General features: G+C 38.3%; 1 protein-coding gene across 1 annotated transcript; it reads left to right on the top strand.

The window, feature by feature from the left end:
• The first annotated feature begins 15,051 nt into the window (after positions 1 to 15,051).
• SLC35D3 (solute carrier family 35 member D3) lies at positions 15,052 to 22,006 on the top strand. The gene is made up of 2 exons (XM_075594812.1): positions 15,052 to 15,731; positions 20,630 to 22,006. Exons 1-2 carry the CDS (start codon positions 15,296 to 15,298, stop codon positions 21,457 to 21,459), a joined length of 1,266 nt encoding a protein of 421 aa, XP_075450927.1. The 5' UTR covers positions 15,052 to 15,295; the 3' UTR covers positions 21,460 to 22,006.
• Positions 22,007 to 23,621: the final 1,615 nt, after the last annotated feature.

Below are 23,621 nucleotides of genomic sequence, written 5' to 3'. Positions count from 1 at the left end.
ATACCCTTTATTAAAAAAATAAAGGGGAAAAAAAACCAAGGCTCCTCATCAAAAAAATGTTTTACCTAGAGAGACTTTCAGGAAATACTTTGGCAATCTTATTTGAGGGTTTGGAAGGAGTGGTGTATATTTACGCAGGATAAAGGGTCTTTAACTGGGGGCGAGTCAGCTTTTCAGTTATTGTTATTGATTTTAAGTAAAAAAACATAACGAGGGGTTGTCTCCAGATACAGTGGAACTTTGAATTGAGGTTTATCATTTTTCTGTAGCATTTTTAGTTTGAGAGATATTACTAATGAATTTGTGATAAAGCATATCATAACGAGATGGAGACTTTCAAACCCTAGTAAGGATTCTAGACTTCCAATTCCTCCTTCATTCTTAAACTTAGTTACTTATACAGAGCAGAGGTTATATATTTGTCTATCTACCTGTTTAATGCTGCTTTTTTTGTAGCTTTTTTTTTAGAGCTTTTATGATTAGTGAAATTATAGTCTCTTCTCAATTGTCCTACGATGGTCTTTTTGCAGGGGACGTTTTGGTCGATTCAAAAAAAAGTATATATATTCCTTAAACAGTCAAAAACTGATGGAACAGGAAGGGTTTCTATGATCACCATTGGTATTGTCCAGTTCAAGTGTTGAGTGTATGAAGAGCATCATTTGCTTTCTGCTTTTTGCTTTCTGCTGTGTCTCATTCTAATGGTCTCTCGTTTCAGTTTAAAGGTTTGGGGCTTCCACTGAGGTTTCTTGTTTGGTTTTGGTGCAGATTCTAGAGAGCTCATTGAAGTTTGAATACTGTAGATAGAAACATTATGTTCGGTTATAATAAAAAGAAAAACTCTTATAGTTTGTGTTTTTTGCCATATTTATTCATATGTAGCTTTTATAGCCTTTAATTGTTCCTGAAAGGATCATTGGGATCGTCCTCTGGACATGTTGCTCATACAGTTCTTATTTTGGTCTGTGTTCAAAACAAGTGGGGGTTATCTACTTTGGCCATACAGAATTGAGATCAGTACAGCTATTCCCAGAAATAATGCCTTTAAAATACAGTCATCGTGCTCTCAGCATTATAGTGATACATTTAGGAGGTAATGAGTTAGATCAGAAACAAACTTTGGAACTCATCAGGGATATGATACAAAATGTGGCTTAAGTTTTTATTTCATTAGATAATATTTTAGTGTTTGGCCTGCAGTTCTCCCTCGTTTGTTTTTTTGGAGAAGGGTGCACAACTCATTAGTTGTTCATAAAGCTAGGAACTTTCTTAACAAGGCCATAGCAAAGTACAGATGAATCCAGACTTACGGTTCCCACAGATAGCTCAAAATACCGAGGCATGCCTCAAGAGTTTCCATAGGAGACAATGGTAATGTTGCAGCAGAATGGCGGGACATGCTTCAAGAAAAAAAGCAAGGTTAGTCTGGATACATCTGTATGTTAAGGAGTTACATTGTATACATATGCGTCATTTGGAATTTGAATGGGCTGAGAAAGGTTTCTTTAGACATGACGGCGTTCACTTATCTGAAATAGGTAATGATTTATTTAATTTGAAGCAGCAGCATGGTTTAAAAATATTTTTTTTGGGGGGTGGGGGGGATTATGCAAGGCCAATTTTAAAACTTTTTAAATGGCCTTAATGTTTAAATGGCTGCCAAGTTGGGCCTGGACTTGAGGTGGTTAATTTTATTTTGGCTGCAAAGTCGGCAGCAGGGGTCTGGAGTTGTGGTTATTTTGTGGGCTTTAGACATTTTACAGGGCAGCCTGACATCATCCTTTTACATACAGTACTGTTATGTATTTAGGCCAGTGTTTCCCAACTCCAGTCCACGGGGAACCCAAACAGGTCAGGTCTCAAGGACATCCCTGCTCCAGCACAGGTGGGTCAGTCAGCGGCTCAGTCATTTTGAATGAGCCACCTGTGCTGGAGCAGGGATGTCCTTAAGGCCTGACCTGTTGGGGTTCCCTGAGGACTGGAGTTTGGAAACACTGATTTAGGTTATACTGTAAAGCTGTTAATAAAACTTGTTTCACCAAATATGTTGTGTCAATATTTGTTGTGGTAGTGGGTCATATTGGGTTGAGGCTGGTCAAGTATATTGCACGTTTTTGTTAGTTTTAATATATCAAGGTATTTTGTCCTATTTGCGTCAATGGGAGATTTGTGAAGTTTATTGGTGTTCTATTGCATTGTATATTGTGCATTTAGACAAAAGAAATAACATCTCCAGCTAGAATCAGTCTGTCTTCCACTTATCCTGTGAAGTAGCTGCCATCTGCTCGCAATGAGGGACATTTTCACAAGTGACATTACACCTAAATAATGTCAGCATGTTCCATAACAAGGGGATGTATTCTGCTGTAAATAAACAATCATCTATAACGTGTATACAGTCTTTGTAATGCTCCGAAGACTATAAGACTATATTGACCATGAACACCAAAACCCAAATGCCTAATATAAGTGCATCCATCTTTTATGCATGTGTGTGGTGTAAGAACATAAGATTGTTAGATTTCATTCCAAGACCATTTGATGCAACATTCTTCCATACAACACATTTTCTGTGTATAACTCTCTTTGAGTCTGAGCTACCATTATGCAGCCTTTATGTATGATTTACTATCCTCTACTATATTCAACCACAATGACCTGCCATTTGCAATGTTCCCATTGCCACTCTGTCACTATTAAGGACTATGCTGCTGCTACTTTTCATTTTAATTCTTCAGTCTGTTGATGTTGTTTTTTGCATCAATGGTCCTGTCACTGACAGTTGTTTTCCTATTCTTTCTGCTGCAACCCAGTTCTTTTTTAGAGAGATGCAAAGTAGTCATGCACATTCGCACAAATGTTAAATGCCATTTTGCAAAACCATTAATAGCAGAAAGCACCACTACCTCCAATATGATTAAGTTCGTAGCATTTGTGCAATCAGTGGCTGTGTGAAATGTATTTGTAATGTTCCTTACAGAATAGGAGTCGGGCACAGGCATAGAAGTACAGTGTACACCAAGTGCCTGATGGTATTTGTTCCAATGGTGATTGGGAAGGCAACACTGTTCAGAGTGGCCACCAACTCCTGGTACATCATATACCCAATATAGGTAATCACATCATAAAGCAGTATCACAGTGATACTTATTTGGCTTGCTGTATAGTGACCTTTCAGTTCTCAGTGGCATGGCACTGTATCTGCCACTGGTTTTGATGACCTGGTTCACTTGGAGGTAACACTAGGTTGTGTCCAGGGAACTGCTCCTCACAAACTTCCCTATTACCAACACACAGGCGCTAGTGCAGGGAGAATACTGCTAAGGCTACTGCACCACCTTTTGTAGATCAAAGAATTGTCACTCTAAATCAGAGGGGACCTTTTCCTTTAGAGTGGTCATCACACATTGCCTCATCTCGCCTCTATTCCCCACGTCCTTCTCATCCTCCCTAATCCATTGAAAATAAAATATAATGAAATGCATCCGAGGGGAAAGAAAAGGTAAATCATGTATGTAGAGTGTTGGCTTTAGAAGTGTTAAACTAAGAAATAAAAATATGACAAACCAAAAAAATGATCCTCTTCACTGTCAAAACTAAAGCTACAATTAAACTATATGCATATAATATACAATGTGTTGAGTGCTTTTTTTTTTACCTTGGTTATTACATTTGTAAAAATCTTCCTCCCTTGACCTTAAATAGGGTCACGTTTTCATTACATGAAGGGGCAGTCCTGTCTAGACTGAAAGTAAACGAAGAGCAGAAGCATGTTTAATAGGTTAACCCTTTGGGTGCCCTATAGACATTGATACTACTTGATGTGGTCTCCCACTCCAGGGGCCCTGTGATGTAATAGCTACGTCGTTATTTCCCTGCTCCTTTTTCTAGGGGAGATCGCATTCTCAAAAGGGCAGCAAACAAACTTGACAAGGATAAAAAGCAGTGGATTGCAGATTTAATACGATAGTTGCTAATTCTTTACAATAGCTCTTTTCTGCAAATGTAACAGAAACCCTTGGTTTTTTGAAAGATTTTCATAAATGCGATTAAAAAACAAAACAACATGCAACAAAGTCCAAGAGACACATTAACACATTTTATTGTTAATAACACCATGGCACTCAAATAATTTGGATTTTGCTGTGCAACCTGCAATGTAACAGGATCTCAGTGTTTTGTCATCATTCATCTATCATGTGACCTTTTTATAAAGTACGGTAACTCTATTTCTCTTGTTTTCTCCACCTCCCAACTCCTTTCCCACTTAGCCTCTTTATTGCTACCGCTTCCTTATTTCAGCTGTGCTTGTTTTTTATTATATTCTTCTCTCTAGAAGTGCCTGTTGTGCAAACCTTCAACACAAGGCTTGCATGCTGGAGGTACTTCAGCAGCTGGAGCATTGCGCCCTGAGGCCTCAGAGGTCTGGTGCTCACTGTCCCTCTCTCCCTGTCCACTCCTCCCAGAGCCCTTTAGCTGGCCCTGAGCCCAGAAGCTCCTGCTGGACTCCCCAACCTCTATCCTAACAGGCTTCCTGTCCTTTGACCCACCTGCACGCCCTACACCTGCACGCCCTACACCTGCACGGGCCACACCTGCACGCCCTACACCTGCACGCCCTACACCTGCACGCCCTACACCTGCACGGGCCACACCTGCACGCCCTACACCTGCACGGGCCACACCTGCACGCCCTACACCTGCACGCCCTATACCTGCACGGGCCACACCTGCCTCACTCCTGTGACTCGCACTTGCACACCCACTCCTGTCCATGTCACTCAATTTCTCAAACACTCACAAAAAAGATATAATATATCTTAATATATTAGAAAATAAATAACACACTATTAAACAACTTTCACACTGACAAGAAAATATGAAAATGATATAGAATAACAAGACAACTCAATCAGAAATCACCATTAACTACCACAATCTCCAAATATGTCCAAACACCTAGCCCAGTCTGTCTCACCCTCATTACCAGCAGCACTAACACACGCGGAAGCAAACGGCTGCTTTATATACGGGGTAGAATGAGCTGTTTTGGGTGGGTGGTTAGGCCTCCCAGGTGGGTAGCGGGCGGAGTTAACTCTTTCATTACCATAGCCGTTACCACCTCTATGGTAATGAAGTTTAAAAATGTGCTATTTTTAAGTTTTTCATTCAGAAGTTCTAACTTAAAACAATTTACTCCCAGTCGAACAAGAGTCTCTGTACCAAATATAAATAATTACACTACTAAATTCCTCCCACTATTTTCTTCAAAACTACAAATTCTAGTTATTTATAACAACATTAAAAAGAAACATTATAAGCATTCTAATAAATACACATTAATGTAGACTAGTGGTTCTCAAACCTTTTCTCGTGGCCCCTCACCAGGTTTTGGGAATAGCCAGTGCACTTTTACACAGGTGAATGCATTTAACTTGCATACAAACAGAATGCTGTATGATTGCCTCCGAAACCTGTTTTGGAACAGAGCCCTGAGGAGATGTTTTTGACCCCACATAAACCTGCATAACTGTACATTCCATAGGTCTGAAGAATACCCTTTATTAAAAAAATAAAGGGGGAAAAAAAACCAAGGCTCCTCATCAAAAAATGTTTTACCTAGAGAGACTATCAGGAAATACTTTGGCAATCTTATTTGAGGTTTTGGAAGGAGTGGTGTATATTTACGCAGGATAAAGGGTCTTTAACTGGGGGCGAGTCAGCTTTTCAGTTATTGTTATTGATTTTAAGTAAAAAAACATAATGATGGGTTGTCTCCAGATACAGTGGAACTTTGAATTGCTGTTTATAATTTTTCTGTAGCATTTTTAGTTTGAGAGATATTACTAATGAATTTGTGATCAAGCATATCATAACGCGATGGAGACTTTCGAACCCTGGTAAGGATTCTAGACTTCCAATTCCTCCTTCATTCTTAAACTTAGTTACTTATACAGAGCAGAGGTTATATATTTGTCTATCTACCTGTTTAATGCTGCTTTTTTGTAGGTTTATTTTTTTAGAGCTTTTATGATTAGTGAAATTATAGTTTCTTCTCAATTGTCCTACGATGGTCTTTTTGCAGGGGACGTTTTGGTCGATTCCAAAAAAAGTGTATATATTCCTTAAACAGTCAAAAACTGATGGAACAGGAAGGGTTTCTATGATCACCATTGGTGTTGTCCAGTTCAAGTGTTGAATGTAGGCAGAGTATCATTTGCTTTCTGCTTTCTGCTGTGTCTCATTCTAATGGTCTCTCGTTTTCAGTTTAAAGGTTTGGGGCTTCCACTGAGGTTTCTTGTTTGGGTTTGGGGCAGATTCTAGAGAGCTCGTTGAAGTTTGAATACTGTAGATAGAAACATTATGTTAGGTTATAATAAAAAGAAAAACTCTTATAGTTTAAGTGTTTTTTGCCATATTTATTCATATGTAGCTTTTATAGCCTTTAATTGTCCCTGAAAGGATCATTGGGATCGTCCTCTGGACATGTTGCTCATACAGTTCTTATTTTGGTCTGTGTTCAAAACAAGTGGGGGTTATCTACTTTGGCCATACAGAATTGAGATCAGTACAGCTATTCCCAGAAATAATGCCTTTAAAATGCAGTCATCGTGCTCTCAGCATTATAGTGATACATTTAGGAGGTAATGAGTTAGATCAGAAGCAAACTTTGGAACTCATAAGGGATATGATACAAAATGTAGCTTAAGTTTTTATTTCATTAGATAATATTTTAGTGTTTGGTCTCCAGTTCTCCCTCGTTTGTTTTTTTGGAGAAGGGTGCACAACTCATTAGTTGTTCATAAAGCTAGGAACATTCTTAACAAGGCCATAGCAAAGTACAGATGAATCCAGACTTACTGTTTCCACAGATAGCTCAAAATACCGAGGCATGCCTCAAGAGTTTCCATAGGAGACAATGGTAATGTTGCAGCAGAATGGCGGGACATGCTTCAAGAAAAAAAGCAAGGTTAGTCTGGATACATCTGTATGTTAAGGAGTTACATTGTATACATATGTGTCACTTGGAATTTGAATGGGCTGAGAAGTGTTTCTTTAGACATGACGGCGTTCACTTATCTGAAATAGGTAATGATTTATTTCATTTGAAGCAGCAGCATGGTTTAAAAATATTTTTTTTGGGGGGGGTTATGCAAGGCCAATTTTAAAACTTTTTAAATGGCCTTAATGTGGAGGTTTAAATGGCTGCCAGGTTGGGCCTGGACTTGAGGTGGTTAATTTTATTTTGGCTGCAAAGTCAGCAGCAGGGGTCTGGAGTTGTGGTTATTTTGTGGGCTTTAGACATTTTACAGGGCAGCCTGACATCATCCTTTTACATACTGTGATGTATTTAGGCCAGTGTTTCCCAACTCCAGTCCTCGGGGAACCCAAACAGGTCAGGTCTTAATGACATCCCTGCTCCATCACAAGTGGGTCAGTCAGCGGCTCAGTCATTTTGAATGAGCCACCTGTGCTGGAGCAGGGATGTCCTTAAGGCCTGACCTGTTGGGGTTCCCTGAGGACTGGAGTTTGGAAACACTGATTTAGGTTATACTGTAAAGCTGTTAATAAAACTTGTTTCCCCAAATATATTGTGTCAATATTTGTTGTGGTAGTGGGTCATATTGGGTTGAGGCTGGTCAAGTATATTGCACATGTTTTTGTTAGTTTCAATATATCAAGGTATTTTGTCCTATTTGCGTCAATGGGAGATTTGTGAAGTTTATTGGTGTTCTATTGCATTGTATATTGTGCATTTAGACGCAAAGTATTCATGCACATTCGCAAAAATGTTAAATATAATTTTGCAAAACCACTATCTCCAATATGATTAAGTTCATAGCATTTGTGCAAGCAGTGGCTGTGTGAAAATCACGTGTTCCCTCTAGAGAAGCAGCGATCCCCATCAAAAATAAATTACAAATCATAATATAACCTGATAGAAATAGATCGGCTCATTGGGAACTCATTTTTCTTTTTTTCAAAATCTTCAACTTTTGTTGATTTTTAACCTGTTTATTATTTTACTGGCATCAGCTGTTACCATGACAACTTCTGTTGTCTAAATGAGTGTGCGTGGCAGTGGCCATTTTAACCTCCCTTGAAGGAAACTGTTCACCAACTAATATCTCCAGAATTCAACAACAGAATGTAAAAAATAGTGGGATTTCTCAAAAGAGCAGAAAACAAACTTGACAATGATAAAAAGCAGTGGATTGCAGATTTAATACGATAGTTGCTAATTCTTTACCATAGCTCTTTTCTGCAAATGTAACAGAATCCCTTGGTTTTTTGAAAGATTTTCATAAATGCGATTAAAAAACAAAACAACATGCAACAAAGTCCAAGAGACACATTAACACATTTTATTGTTAATAACACCATGGCACTCAAAGAATTTGGATTTTGCTGTGAAATGTAACAGGATCTCAGTGTTTTGTCATCATTCATCTATCAGGTGACCTTTTTATAAAGTACGGTAAGTCTATTTCTCTTGTTTTCTCCACCTCCCAACTCCTATCCCCTGTAGCCTCTTTACTGCTACCGCTTCCTTATTTCAGCTGTGCTTGTTTTTTTTATTATATTCTGCTTTCTACTTGTTTGAAGAAACATAATGGGGTCTTATGTACGAAGCGTCTGCTTTTTTGGGTTTAAAATGGGGGCCTTAAAATCTCCTTTTAAACGGCGCTTGTGTGCGCATATGTACTAAGCTGACATTTCCCCACCTGCCCCATCAGCATAAAATGTTTTTATTTGTTTTTGTGCACAGATATTAATTGCACGAGACATACAGATGTTCATTTTGTGTACTAAAGAAAGAATGTTTTAGTGCGCAACAACGAGGAGAAAATGCATCCAAATCGTGCACCAAGTACAACTAAAATGTCTGCTAATAACGTTAGCACAGAAGGAAGCTGCTATGGAGCAACCATAAACTGTGTTTGACGCAGCACATTTGTTTCATTATATAGGTTACCAAAATGTATTATTTTCACGGTATGGCTATTATAAATAATATTACACTAATCATTCATATTTACCAATATCCGTCAGAAGTAAAAAGCACCCACAATTCTGTTGACCTCAAATATAACAATCACAATAAGAAAAAAGCAGCCCTCCAATGGTCCTCCACAGTGAAAAGATGAATTTATGGCAATGCCCGACGTTTCGACCCGCTTGCGACCCTTTATCCAGATCTGTCAGACACTGCCAATAAATTCCTCTTGTTACTGTGAAGGGCCATTGGAGGGCGGCTTTATTCTCATTTTGTACCCTGGACTGTCGCAGTTTGTGCGTTTGCGTCTGATTGCTGTTGCTGAGCACCCATGGCAGTTTCCCCCATACCGTGAGTGCACCGCTCTCTGGAACTCAATCAGGTATTCAACATGACCAAATCAAGGAATAATCATTTCAAACAACAAACTATGCGTCATATGTATAATATTTTATACAGATGATGCACATTTGATGAAGTTTCGTATAACTTTTGATCTACTTTTTAATCTTACAGTACATACATTACCAGGTTTCCTTAATATATATGCCCCTGTTTCCCAATGCTTTGGCTTCTTCAGTTCATTATTACCTTTTGCAAAGGATCTCCCTATAGCCTTTTTTTTTAAGCAGGATACAGTACGTTGCACTGCTTTGTACAGTATATGGTGCAAATCAGGCATAAGAAATTTTTCTTGGCATACCTTATTTTTGTTGTCTGTGAGTAAAAATAGTATGCGATAACTGATATTTCTTGCAATTAAATATTTAAAATTGGCTCCATGACATTTTTCTTATTCATGATACTGAGCAAGATTTCTTCAGGGCAATGTGACAATCTAAAGTAGCAATTAGGTGCAAGTCAGCCCCCACAGACAGTTTGCAGATAAAGAGCCACAATCTATTGTGTTAGGATCAAATGGAGGTAATTGTGTTCTTGATATTTACAGCTTCTTTTTTTTGTATAGAATATGCAATGCTTTGCACGGTATAAATACACATGGTTGCACATGCTTATCATCCTTGATATACTGGACCATTGGAACGGTTGTGAGTCCTAAGTAAAATGATTTAATATGCACCAAAATAACACAGTAATAGAGGAACAAAGTTCATCAATAGTGCTCAAAATGACTATAGAGGAATGGTTATGATAATGTCCATGTAGGATTTCTTGATTGAAGATGTAGTAATGCAGGCGTCTGATATAAATGTGAGTGATGAGTGTATAGGTGAGCGTTGTGTATAAGACATATATATTGAAGTCCTAGGGGTGCTGTGAGTGGAGAATGATTAGCTCCACCACATTACTCCTAATGAGGACAATGTCACACACGCTTGCAACCACCTTAGTAATACACCTTCCAAAGTAGAAAAGGATAAAAAAACTCACATGAGGAAAGCCTGTCTTCTTCTTGTAGATGGCGTGCATCCGTGATAACGATGAATAGATGAGTATACTGCAGGAAGCAGTGTGTCAGGGCACAGCCAAGGATGATCAGGATAACAGCTGGTGTTAAAAGGTAATCTTTATTCGAACATCATGGTGCAGACAAAAAAATGGAGGGTAGCTACCCTCCATTTTTTTGTCTGCACCATGATGTTCGAATAAAGATTACCTTTTAACACCAGCTGTTATCCTGATCATCCTTGGCTGTGCCCTGACACACTGCTTCCTGCAGTATACTCAAAATAACACAGTATATCTGAATAGAACAAGTCTCTAGGTTTATTGGTAATGGGGCTTTTCACAATCATTTTATGATCACAAAAGAAGAGGGGGAAAAAGTAAACATTATTCTGAAGCCAATACAGAAACACAGTTTAATTTTCTGATCCCCAAATATGAATCATCTCTAGAACTAAGGGTAATTACGAATGACTAAAGTAATTCTGCTGCAATGGTTCTCTTTATCCAAACATACGGAATGTTATTTTGGCAAAGAACTGTAACCTATCCTACAGATTGCTTTATTTACATGTTTGCTTTTGTTAAATAACCAATGTAACTTAATTGTATATGAATTTTCTGATTGTGGTTACAACTTTCAATTGAAGCAAATATCTCAAACCAATGATTACATCTAAAGACTTATCAAGCTGCTCCAGGTAAAGTTGCTTGAAGTGGCAATCAGCATATGCAAACCTAAAATGGCTACTACAATTATGTAATTTCGAGTAAAAAAAAATAAACAAAAAAGATTTACTGTATGTGCATTAAGTTTAACCATTTTTTTAGTACTATACTGAGTGCAATATATATATATATATATATATATATATATATATATATATAGAGAGAGAGAGAGAGAGAGGGAGAGAGAGAGGGAGAGAGAGAGAGAGCACTCAGTATAGTACTAAAAAAATGGTTAAAACAATGCACATACAGTAAATCTTTTTTGTTTATTTTTTTAAATATATATATATATATATATATATATATAATAATTGTTGTTTTTTAAATATTAATCAAGGCAAATATAATGATTAGGACATTTGCCAATTATCTTTCACACACAAACATAGAATACTGACTCTTTTCACTTCTTTCTCCAATGATCAATTCTGTATTTTTCCTCATACATTTTAATTTCTCAGATGTTATCAATTTATTGTCTTGAGTGTATCTACTATATCTGCCATCATGGTTCCATTGTGAAGTAACTCCCATTTTCTTACTGGTAGTAACATAAAGAGCCCTTCCATTTGTAGCAGGTGGACATTTTCTTTTCACTAATATCAGTATGGAACTGTGTTAATGTTAATGATGAACCTCATCCAAGAGACTTGAATTGTCCCTGGATATTTGTGTTTATAGAAATCACACCCAAACCTTAGTGGCTTGTAGAAATAGTCTAATTTAGATGGTCTTTCCTCATAAATAATATACTTGATTCCTTTAATGTTTGACCATTATTGTAATATCTGAAATAAGAGGCACGAGAATAGCTTCAGGACAGACGTGCTTTCCAAGTCCATGACTATTCACACATCCTGTAAAAAGCACAACTAGAAATCTTGAAGAATTTTAAGCTCTATGCATAATTGACCAAGTTACATGTCACAACATGAATTTTGCTGTCTATTAAAACTCATGAATGCAGTGGAAAAGGCATACTGCTACATATGCAAAGTTTTTAAGCACTGACTACAGTGTCAAAACAGTGTAAAGATGAACGTATTAAAATACCTGACAGGAAAACATAATACAACTAGGTAATAGCATGTTTTCCTTAACTCCATATGTGCCAATGAGTCCTGCAAAGTATTCCATAATCTTCCTGTTATTTTATGAGCAGTTACTGCAAATAGACATTTTTAGATGACAAAGCAGTGCAGAAGGCAGGACCGCAGGAGGAAAAGCTTCATACAGTAGATGTAGCTGATTGGATTATTACACAGATGTACTTCTGATAGTAGAATGAAAACTGCTTAGCCTAAGCTGAGAAGTTGGTAAGATGTATTATCACTCCCAAGGGGGATACATGATGAACTGAGGACACTTCTTGCTCTGGTGCCAACTTTATTATCAGGCATGCATAGCAGAAAGATCCACAGATCTCACAGGTACTGGGTATTTCAGGGTTAAGGTACTCCAATGCTGATGAGATTTCAAATTCAAAAAGCTACTCAATTTTGTTCTGGGGTTTTTAAAAATACATAGGAAATACAAATGTTACTTGTGATATTGTTTAAAAAAAAAACACATACAAATGATGACGTTACCAATTAACACATCAATCTTGTATTTGGAATTGTAGGTAAGTGGAGATTTGTTTTCAGAAGGTCTTACCTTGGTAGACTGAAGCAGACACATACTGTATGTATTGCAGTATACTCTATCTAGTCATTTCAGCTCAGTTATATTTGTGTATCACCGCCTTGCCGCAGTGGTCGGAGACACAAAGGCTAGTAACCAGGAGCTGTCCTTCAGCACTAATGCTGGAACGCCCTCATCTGAAGAAGCCTTTGCTTTTTCTTTTAACCAGAATACTACTTGAAATGCAGTTCAGTGATAAAATATGCTATTATTGGGTGGCGAGAGGTGGGGCAATCGCTAAAAAAAAACTCATTATGCAGGGATTCCGAACATGCTGACAACACCTAGAACTCTTCAGGAAGAGCATGTTCAACAGGACTTTTTGATGTTGAAATGACAGCAAACATGGTATTGTCAGTGAAGGGCTCAAAAAGAAATCTGTGGATGAGAACGTCTGAATAATGTGGACATAGTACTTAGCAGAAACCCTTTCAAACATACTGTAAATATTTTCTGAAAGTATTTGTGTTTTTGCTTATTTTGCTATGACAAGCTGGGGATTTATAAAACTGCAATACGTTTTAATATACATAATGAATGGCACTTGTTGTATTAATTCACCATGAATACATTATACTACATCGGAATCATATAACAATCACATAATAATGTGTTCCATCTACAATTCTGCATTCTACACTACCTATACCTGTATGCGTTTTCAATGTGCTGTAACGGTATAATCTTTGTCCTTTAATGGATAATATAAGAGGTGATATATTTGTGTTTTCAGGCACAAACGTAACCCCTGTGGAGTTGGGAGGAGGGGCTATACTACTTCTCACTTGTGTGTCCACTCTATTACCCAATATAACCGGTGTAGGTACCCTTAGAATGTGTGCTTTACAGCAGATACAACCAATTCGAATATTATACCCATTAATTCTGGTTCAATGTTCCTATTTAAACAGCGCATGGGGTTTTACAAGTGCTGCGACATTACACAAAGAGTGCCAAAAGAGAAAATAAAATGCATTACAATGCTACAACATGTACACAGAAATGGGTTGACCTGGGGTTCCAGGAATTAATTTCTCTGTAATAGCATTTATGGACATGCATAAAACAATGGAGTTTTAGCTACCTTATGTGGACACGTGCTTATACTTTGCAATGTCAACCAGTGGAAACAATAGCTATATAAATGTATAACGCTCCAGGATATCTTGTAGACAACAATACTGTAGTATGTATAACTTTATCATTGTCTGCTTTGCTGGCTCGCCTGGTACTGTTGGGGTTAATAAAACACTCTATGAATTAAGTTATCTTTGAATTTTGTCTCAAAAAGAGGATTTATTTCAGGGACACCGAACTATTTAACTGCTTTTCTACTATAATGTGCATCCAAAAAAAACCTGTGTCAGGTAAGTGATAAGTTAAACCCAAACGTAGACATGTAGTGAGCAACCTCACATTCATTCGACGTTCAGTGTGTGCTTCCCAGGTGCAGATGTGCTATCATGAAGCTTGGTAATTGTACTTCCATTCCTAGCAGACAATTTTAATTACACTCAGTAAGATGTAAGTACAATGCCTGATTCTAATTCGTAGAAGTAGTCTTTCCTCCGTTGAATTCTATCTCACCATTGCTTTGCAATGCAATGCTGGTCCTCTGGCAGAGTAAGGGTTAATTCTATCAACCACTATACTTGGGTTTTACTGAACATGCTACTTGTTGTGGTCTTTAAAATATGTATGAACTGTTTTCTGTATTGTACCCTGACCACTACTGTATCAGTTCAATGTAATACTGTATAAAAAAAGTCAATGTGTTTGTTATTGGCCATTGCTCAATTCCCAGGGTCTACTTGGCTTGTTCCATTTTTAAACGTGGTAGAGAAAAGTCAATTAAACCTGCATTAAACCTCTCTCCAAACATCCCCTCACATAGAAGGAAAAAGCATTGAAAAGTTATGCTTTGATATCAGATATTGGCTTGGGACAGATAAAAGTACATATGTAGCTATATATTATCTCCCCAATCTAAGTCAAATTCCCCATCTCACCCCATTTGCTTAAAAATACAGTGACTCATCAAGGCAATAGAAGAAAAATAGCGAATGCAATAAAAGTACTCACATATAATTAAGTAAATGGAAACTGCATATCTACCCTGTTCCAAATGCGTCAATGTCTCTGGCTCCTGGGTGGGGGAGGGAGGTGATGTACTCCAGAGACGTTTCCTATGCAAATATATTTTTTGCCCCCCCCCCCCTCCCCTATTGATCATTTTCATCCAGGGAGTTACTTTTTCCTTCTCTTTTTCTCTCCCCACCCAGCCTCACCACCAATAGAGTGACAGTGCTGCTGGTCAGAGGCTGATCAGGCACTAGCAGGAAGGGGACACACTGGGTACGTTGGTGAACTGAGTCACAGGCAGGCTGTAATACATCAGGGGATTCCCCTCAAGAGGGTTTGGATCCACAGAGTAAAGACACTCTTCCTTGGTGCTTAGGTGCTGGTGCTGAGGTCAGGATGCAGATCTGCAGGGGACGTTTGCTGGGGATCTCGGTGGCTATAGCGCACGGGGTGTTCTCTGGCTCTCTGAACATCTTGTTGAAGTTTCTGATCAGCAGGTACCAGTTCTCCTTCCTGACCCTGGTCCAGTGCATGACCAGCTCCACCGCAGCGCTGACCCTGGAGGTGCTCAGACGCTGGGGGAAGATCTCAGTTCCTCCATACGGACTGAGCCTGGCTCGGATGTTTGTTGGGGTAACGATCCTCTCCACCCTGCAGTCCAGTCTGACCCTGTGGTCCTTACGGGGGCTCAGCTTGCCCATGTACGTCGTGTTCAAGAGATGCCTGCCCCTGGTCACACTGCTGATCGGGGTACTGGTGCTGAGGAATGGGATGCCCTCTATAGGGGTGCTGTTTGCTGTGGTTATCACCACCTGCGGGACCGCTCTGGCAGGTAAGTCCAGCTACCTGCGACCAACCTGACTTTGCGTGAGGTTAAGTACCGTTTCTAAAATAGTTCAACAGTAGTTAGAGCAATTATATTTGCCACAAGGCACCCTATAGATTATGTTACCATCAAGTTCTGATAGCACTTTACAGGGCTCTTCTCTTTTCCAGCAAGACAAGCTAAAAGTTGGGATTCAAGTAGTGTACTAATGTCGCTCTTAATAACTCGGATTATAATGTACTCAAGTTGCTTAACCATTAGATAGTCCTGGTGGTGGCACCTCACCAAAGTGACTCTAGGAGTTGTGTAACCCTACGAATGTTTCTGCCTTGGAGATCTTAAGATGAAAGTATAGCACTCCAAGAACTGTTATCTCTCACAGCATTTAGAATCACAATAAGGCACTCGGGGAATTTTATAATATTCTGATAATGTTCTACTGCGCGGATAGCAGGGGTTAGGATATTGAATACTCCAATGTTGCAGTAAAGCCTTTGAATGGTAATTCTAATTGTTATTACAGAACCCGATCAGTTTGATAGACAATCTATGTAAAACAAAAACAGACACACTGGGAAGGTGGGACACAATGCATGAGGTTATCTGTACTAGAGCAAAACTGTACACTGGCTCATCTCTACTAATGCCAAATATTACAATATACAGTGCATACAATGAGCACAGTGTCTTCAAATACCCAACGGTGTCTTTTCTCTTGTATCTGCCTATTGTTAGGTCAACGTGGAACCTCGGGAATTTTGTTAAGCTCACAAATCCTCAGAGCTGTACAATATTGATATGATAAATAAATCATTGTAAAGGACACTGGTATCTGACTTTGTGTAGATACACAAGGGATGTTGTCACGAAATGTCTTAAGGAGGGATGTTTGTAGAATTAGGTGAGAGTGTGAAAATCCCGGACGCCTTTGTATTTGCGGAGGGTGTCTTAGTTTTGGGTACTGGAATGGCCAGTTTGGGGTTGACCAACTTGTTTAACAAGGTTTAGACGAGATAGAGCTTCAGAGTTTCTAAACTTCCATGCTACGTCACTGATAATTTAATTGACTTATCATTTGTAGAAACTATTCATCTCCTTTCAGATTCCCCTCTTTACTTCTCAGTTCCACATCTGGTCTGTCCTCTAGTCATACTGTATGTCCCCCACATGCCTGGGTGCATTTTATTTCTGTCAATATGCATCGGGTCTTCCTTCATTTCTCGACATCACCATGCAGCCCTTGAACACGCTTTTCAAAAAGTCGACATTTATTTAGCTTAAAAAAAATGGTTAAACACAACTTTATTGTTAGTTACTTTGCCATACAAATATTTGCTAGTGTAACTGTATATGGCTGGGCTTTTTTGGGAATAAACACGTGTCTGCTTGTGGTGCATGTGCCATAAATCAGAGCGTTTTTTTTTTTTTATCAATTGTTCTGAGCATATAATAATTGATCATCACTTCATGTAAGGACTTTCCAAGAAAGCTGGTGAGGAAGAAAGCTGGCGAGGAATCCCCTTCTTCCTACCAAATCCATTTTGCCAACATTCACACTCGGTAATATAAGTACTGTAATGAGGTGCAAAGGGGAAATTATACTGTATCGCTGCACTTATATGAAAAACTAAGCTTCCAAATTTTTTGTCATACTGAAAATATTATATCTTTTTTTTAAAGACTTTAAAATATATACTATAACATAAATATGGCATACACATTAAAACAATGTATATCACAATCTTTACAGATCTACCCCAGCACTACCGTTTATGGCACTTTGACCCCTGCAAACAGTTTAAGAAGTAAAACACAGGTTACCTTGTTCGGGTTCCTGCTGTCTAGAATGCACCTTGGAAGGGTCTCTTGAAAATGACATGCTGCTACATTATGTCACAGACAGCCTGCGGTGTATTGGATGCTCACAGATTTTTTATAGCTCAGATAGTTTTTCCTCCTACAATGAGTGTTTACATTGTTAAATATATCATTTTGACTTTTTTTTTTCTTTTATGCATGTCTAAAAATGCAGCATTATTTTCCAAAGTTTTCTATTCCTGCAAAATCGACCCGAAAACGCACAGTAGATAATGAAAGCTTCATGAATCAGTCACACAGAGACCTTTACAGCAACGCAGCTTTCAGCTGCTTGCTTGAATGTTTGTAGAACATACATGCAGTATTTATTCAAATACACTGTGCTGTGTGAGTTATAATGACCAATGTGGTATAGAGACCAAATGACTTTATCTGAGGTACGATTTCCCAGATTTCCTGTTAATCAGAAGTGTTTCTGGGGGTTCTCATTTGTATGCTGAGTAACATGTGTGCAATATAAATACAAGAAGAGACGGAGATTTCTATCTCACTTTCTTCATACATACAGTACACCCCATAGTGTACACAGATTTGAAATCTCATAGGTGCTGTACACTTGAAGAAACAGCCCATGAGTTATCAAAAGCTCTGTACACTCATGTTGATCCTCTAAAGCAGGGCTTTCCAACTCTAGTCCTCAAGAGCCCCCAACAGGCCAGGTGAAGGATAGCAAAGCTTCAGCACAGGTGGTTCAGTCAAAATGACCAAGCCACTAATTAAGCAGTCTAGGACATTTGGTCATGGTCATTTCACCGCGACCAAATGACCACCCGGTGCTTGGCCATAACTCACCTCGCCGTCAAGACACTCAGCTGACGACCACTTCACCGATAAGGTAAGTTCCTAACGTTAACCCTTGCACTAAACTCCACTAATGTTAATCCCTAATGCTAATGCTAGACCCTACCCTAAAAACCTTAACCCCTTACCCTACAATTCCTTAAGTTAACCACCTACCTTAATAACTAAAACCTCTAAAGTGATCCCCCTACCCTAACCACTAAAACCCTAAAGTGAATCTCCAACCCTAACAGCTAAATCCCCTAAAGTTAACCCCCTACCCTAACCACTAAAACCCCTAAAGTTAACCTCCAACCCTAACCGCTAAATCCCCTGAAGTTAACCCTACCCTAACCACTAAAATCCCTAAAGTTAACCCCCAACCCTAACCGCTAAATCCCCTAAAGTTATCCCCCTACCCCAACGACTAAAACTCTAAAGTTAACCCCTTACCCTAACCACTAAAACTCATACATTTAACCCCCTACCCTAACCACTAAAATCCAAAAGTTAACCCTGTACTCTAACTGCTAAAACCTACTGAAATCCCTAAAGTTAACCCCCTGCCCTAAACACTAAAACCTGTGTAATTTACCTTATGTTAGAAGTGGGCGGTGGCGGCTCAGTGTCCAGCGGTGGATCGGCTGCGGCGGAGTGTCTGTCTCTGTGGCCAAACGCCGGGAGTCATTTGGTTGCGGCGAAACGTCCCCGACCAAATGTCCCATTCCGTTGATTGAGCCTGTACTGAAGCAGGAACATCTTTAAAGCTTGACCTGTTGGGGTGTGGAATTGGGAACCACTGCCCTAAAGGATATCACAACCAACATCAAATATAAAGTATATCTTACAGTTTAAAGAACTTTGCCCCCATGTTTAATAAACGTAGGTCTTTTTTTACATGGTCTCACTACTCTTTGAAACCACTGTCTTGAATCATTTGACTTGATAGTGAATTTGGCATATGGGACATTTGTTGTAAATCCCTACTTTTAAACCCAGGACATACCTGAAAACAAAGCGTTTATCTCAACGTATATATGTCCTGGTAACGATTTTTACATAAATAATTTAAAAAAATGGATTATATAATTACATATATTCAGGGTAGGTACCTGCATTCAGTTATATATATATATATATAAAACTGAATGCAGGTACTTACCCTGAATATATGTAATTATTGTCCCACGGACTGGTGAAAAATGTGAGAAAGCCATGGAGGGGTTAAATAGGTTAAATAGAGGGCATTTTATTATAGTGTCACTGAAACATCATAGGGGTAGGTTTATTGACTCATCTGCTTTACACAGCATTTCCTTATAGGTGTATGTCTCCTCCCTTCAGGAAAGGGCCCCTACCAATTTTCCAATTAGTACAGGTATGTTACACTTCAGTGTCTGTCTGCACATCACCCTCCAAGAGTAGGTGAATGTATAAGGCTGACAGAAAGACATATATGTAAGATTTATTATATTCACACCATGGAATTTGTGCACCCGCATAGTAAGGTAACTATGATACTGGCTTTAGCCAGCTTTTAATTGCACTGCTCTCAAAAGCATATGCTTTATTTAACCCTTGCAGGGCTTTCTCACATTTTTCACAAGTCCATGTACAGTAGGTACCTGCATTCGGTAATGCCTTGATGTTGGCTGCAGGCTTATAATGCCTTGGCTAAATAACCCTTATTCATGAGATTACTATTATTAGCCTAATTGGTAGGAGCGCAGGAATCGTTCTTTGTGTGTGTGTGTGTGTGTGTGTGTGTGTGTGTGTGTGTGTGTGTATGTATATATATATATATATATATATATATATATATATATATATATATATATACATATATATATTTCCAATACTGAACCTGCAGAATTAGGACATTAATGTTTTCATGCTTTTCTTTCCATGCTTTGTTTACTTAGACATATTTAGTCTTTTTCCATTGAATTCTATATATTAAATGGAATAGACTATTTATTGAAAGTATTTTTTTTCAGTAAAAAGCATTTTAAACTTGTACTTCAGGGCAAGAAAGTGGGCGAGATTTACTCACTGTACGTATCTCATTGTTACATTGGGGGCTTCTTATATTAAGCATGGCTTCATAGAAAGGAAGGCAAAGGATTTAAACAATATAGATTTTCACTGAAAAAAATGACTTCATACTACACCAGTTTGCTTTGTGAAAGTATATGTGTATATACACCAAATGTGAACCAATCTATTTCTTCTTCTGTTCCCGACAGGGGCTGGTGACCTGAGTGGCGAGCTTGTAGGATACATTACAGGAGTGCTGGCCGTATTAGTTCATGCTGCTTACCTAGTAATTATTCAGAAGACCAGTTTAGATAGTGACCATGGACCTCTTACAGCACAGTACATCATTGCCGTTACAGCCACTCCTCTGCTCATTATCTGCTCTTTTGCCAGCATGGACCTGATCAATGCATGGTCTTTCCCAGGTTGGAAAGACCCAGCAATGGTGTGCACTTTTATTGCATGCACCCTAATTGGCTGTGCCATGAACTTTACCACCTTGCACTGTACCTACATCAACTCAGCCGTCACTACCAGTTTTGTTGGTGTGGTGAAGAGCATTGCCACCATCACGGTGGGTATGTTGGCTTTCAATGATGTGGAGCCCACATCACTGTTCATTGCAGGGGTGGTTGTCAATACAGTTGGTTCTGTTATTTACTGTATAGCCAAGTATTTTGAGACCAGAAGACAAATCAACTACGAGGACTTAGAAAAAGAGGCAATCAATGAAGACAAGATGGAGCAGACTGGAGAGCACCCACCCTTTGTAATGGAAGAGATTTTACAGGACAATAGTGTTGAAGGACAAGCAAAAGAAGAGTCAACTGATGATAACCTCAAGCACAGTAGAGAAAAACAATCAGGAAGCACATTGGGACCAGTCTTGGAATCAAGTGGCCAAGCAGGGGCATGTCCTAATGGCAATAGCAAGAGTTCATTAAGGGATGCATATCTTGGAGTATGGAGGATGGTTAGGGGTGTAAGAGTTTTGAAGAAAGATTACTTAATAGAAAATGAAGAATTGCCAAGTCCTTAAGATGAAGCTTGGGCTAAACTATAGGTGATAAGGGCATCTATCTTTTGTACGCTATTCGGTGGGGAAAGAATAATTATTTGACAGCAGAGTTGAAGCCTGTCATAACTTGAGCAAAATTAGTTTGTAAATATATTTTATTTTAATTAAAACTAGATTCCTATTACAAAAGTTGTTGTAAAAGAAAACTGGTCTAAAAATATTCAGTAGTTATGACTATACTCCCGTCACTGGTGGGAGAACATCCTGAGCAATCCACCACATACTTTCCACCAAGAGAAGAGGTTAAAAATGGTCTTCGAATCACAGGCATTGAATGTGTATCAAATAATGTATTTTTATTCAAATATAATGATAATGATAATAATAATGATGCAAGCTTAAACCAGTCAATTACAGGCAGCTGTCTGGCACACGATAACTTCTGTTTGAATAAAATATCACCTGCCGGTGGTCACAGACAAGAAGCAACAGTCCTACAAAGTCCCCAGAGGCTCAAATGTAGAAGGCAAGGTCCAGGCACACGGTCTTCAATATAGCAAATTTAATACAGCAAAAAAAGAACCAACGTTTCGACTGCCACCTTGACAAAGACTTGCATGGCAGTCGAAACGTTGGTTCTTTTTTTGCTGTAATAAATTTGCTATATTGAAGACCGTGTGCCTGGACCTTGCCTTCTACATGCAAACCCTAAACCAGCACATCATATTTGGCACCTCCCACACTGTGATAATAAACATGCTTCAGCACCCCCTCACAAAATACAGTATTTTATCTCAACTATTTAATTGAAACTGTTACTTTTATACACCCTCCAAACATCAACAAACATGTCTCTAACGTGAGCAAGGTAACACTTATATTTAGGTGTTGGACATACCGATATAGATCTGGCTAAATTGAGTACTATTTTTTTACTAACAACATAGACACACAGCTGGAGATGCATAGAAATATTCAGACTCAATACATGTCCCAGTTCATTTTCAGGCAGTGATCGGTTGGTATAACACAGTTTTAACTAAAACATGCAGAACTGCTTAAATGTATTTACTATTGATAAACCACTTAAATAAAGTGGCTATTGTTCACTGGATTACTCTATAAATGCACTAGAAGAGCTGGGCCTTTTACTGGGGACCTATGTAAAGTTGTTTACCTTTATTAAAATGCACAGCCATACATTATATTTATTGTTTGTTACATGGAGTTCTAGTAACTGTATTGATCTGTGTGCAGATAACTGGATTGTGTGATAATATTTATTGGACCATTGAAAATTGCACATACATGTTATTGTACATGATCTTTTGAAACTACATAGGTAGTTAGGTTATTTTAGACCACATATGAATACAGGTTTTGAATGCTCACGTACAAAAACATCAATGTTTGCAAAGACTAAAATGTATTATTTTAGATCAAAATACAGTATAACATGTAATTTTTTGGAGCATTTGGTATATTTAAATATTGTCACATTAAATATTTACAAAACTATTTGGAAAGCTTTGTATTCCATAGTAGTCAACACAACGCATCAACTACATCAATTAATATTAGCTGTTAGTATGGAATGAAAGTTTGAACTGCATGGAACAGAGCCAGATGTACTGTATGTATGGTCCACTGAAAAATAGACATGAGAATGTTTAAACTTTACCCAAGGACATGAAGATAACAACAAATAAATAGTTAATGAAATGAAGGCAGTTACCACTGGCTTGCTAGAGAATGTTAAGGAAAATCGTACATGCTAAGCAGCTGCTGTGATCAGTTCCCTACATTTGAGCCCTGTAGATACTGTATAGCCTGAGTCTCGCATCTTGAACACTTTAAACTATTGGTTATATCTCAATCTGAAAAAAAAAGTGTTCTTTGGTTAATAAGAATACCTACTCATTTTTCCTTCCCCAAAGCACCTACCAAGCATCATTAAAAACTACGATCACTTTGATGACCTGAGGTGTCCTGATGAGGATTTAAAAAAATAAAAAATAATGCTAGCACATATTTTATTTATGAAATAGTGGAACAATATGTCAATAAACAAAAATGTTAATTTACAAAAGTCTCCAATTTTTTTTACACTACTATTGATCAAAAGCTAATGTACAGTATGTGTGGAAGGTCAAGATATTACCACACAGTACATCACACATTTT

Source organism: Ascaphus truei, chromosome 4 (genome assembly GCF_040206685.1).
Source record: "Ascaphus truei isolate aAscTru1 chromosome 4, aAscTru1.hap1, whole genome shotgun sequence".
Taxonomy (NCBI): domain Eukaryota; kingdom Metazoa; phylum Chordata; class Amphibia; order Anura; family Ascaphidae; genus Ascaphus; species Ascaphus truei.
This window is presented reverse-complemented; position numbering and strand designations above follow the sequence as displayed.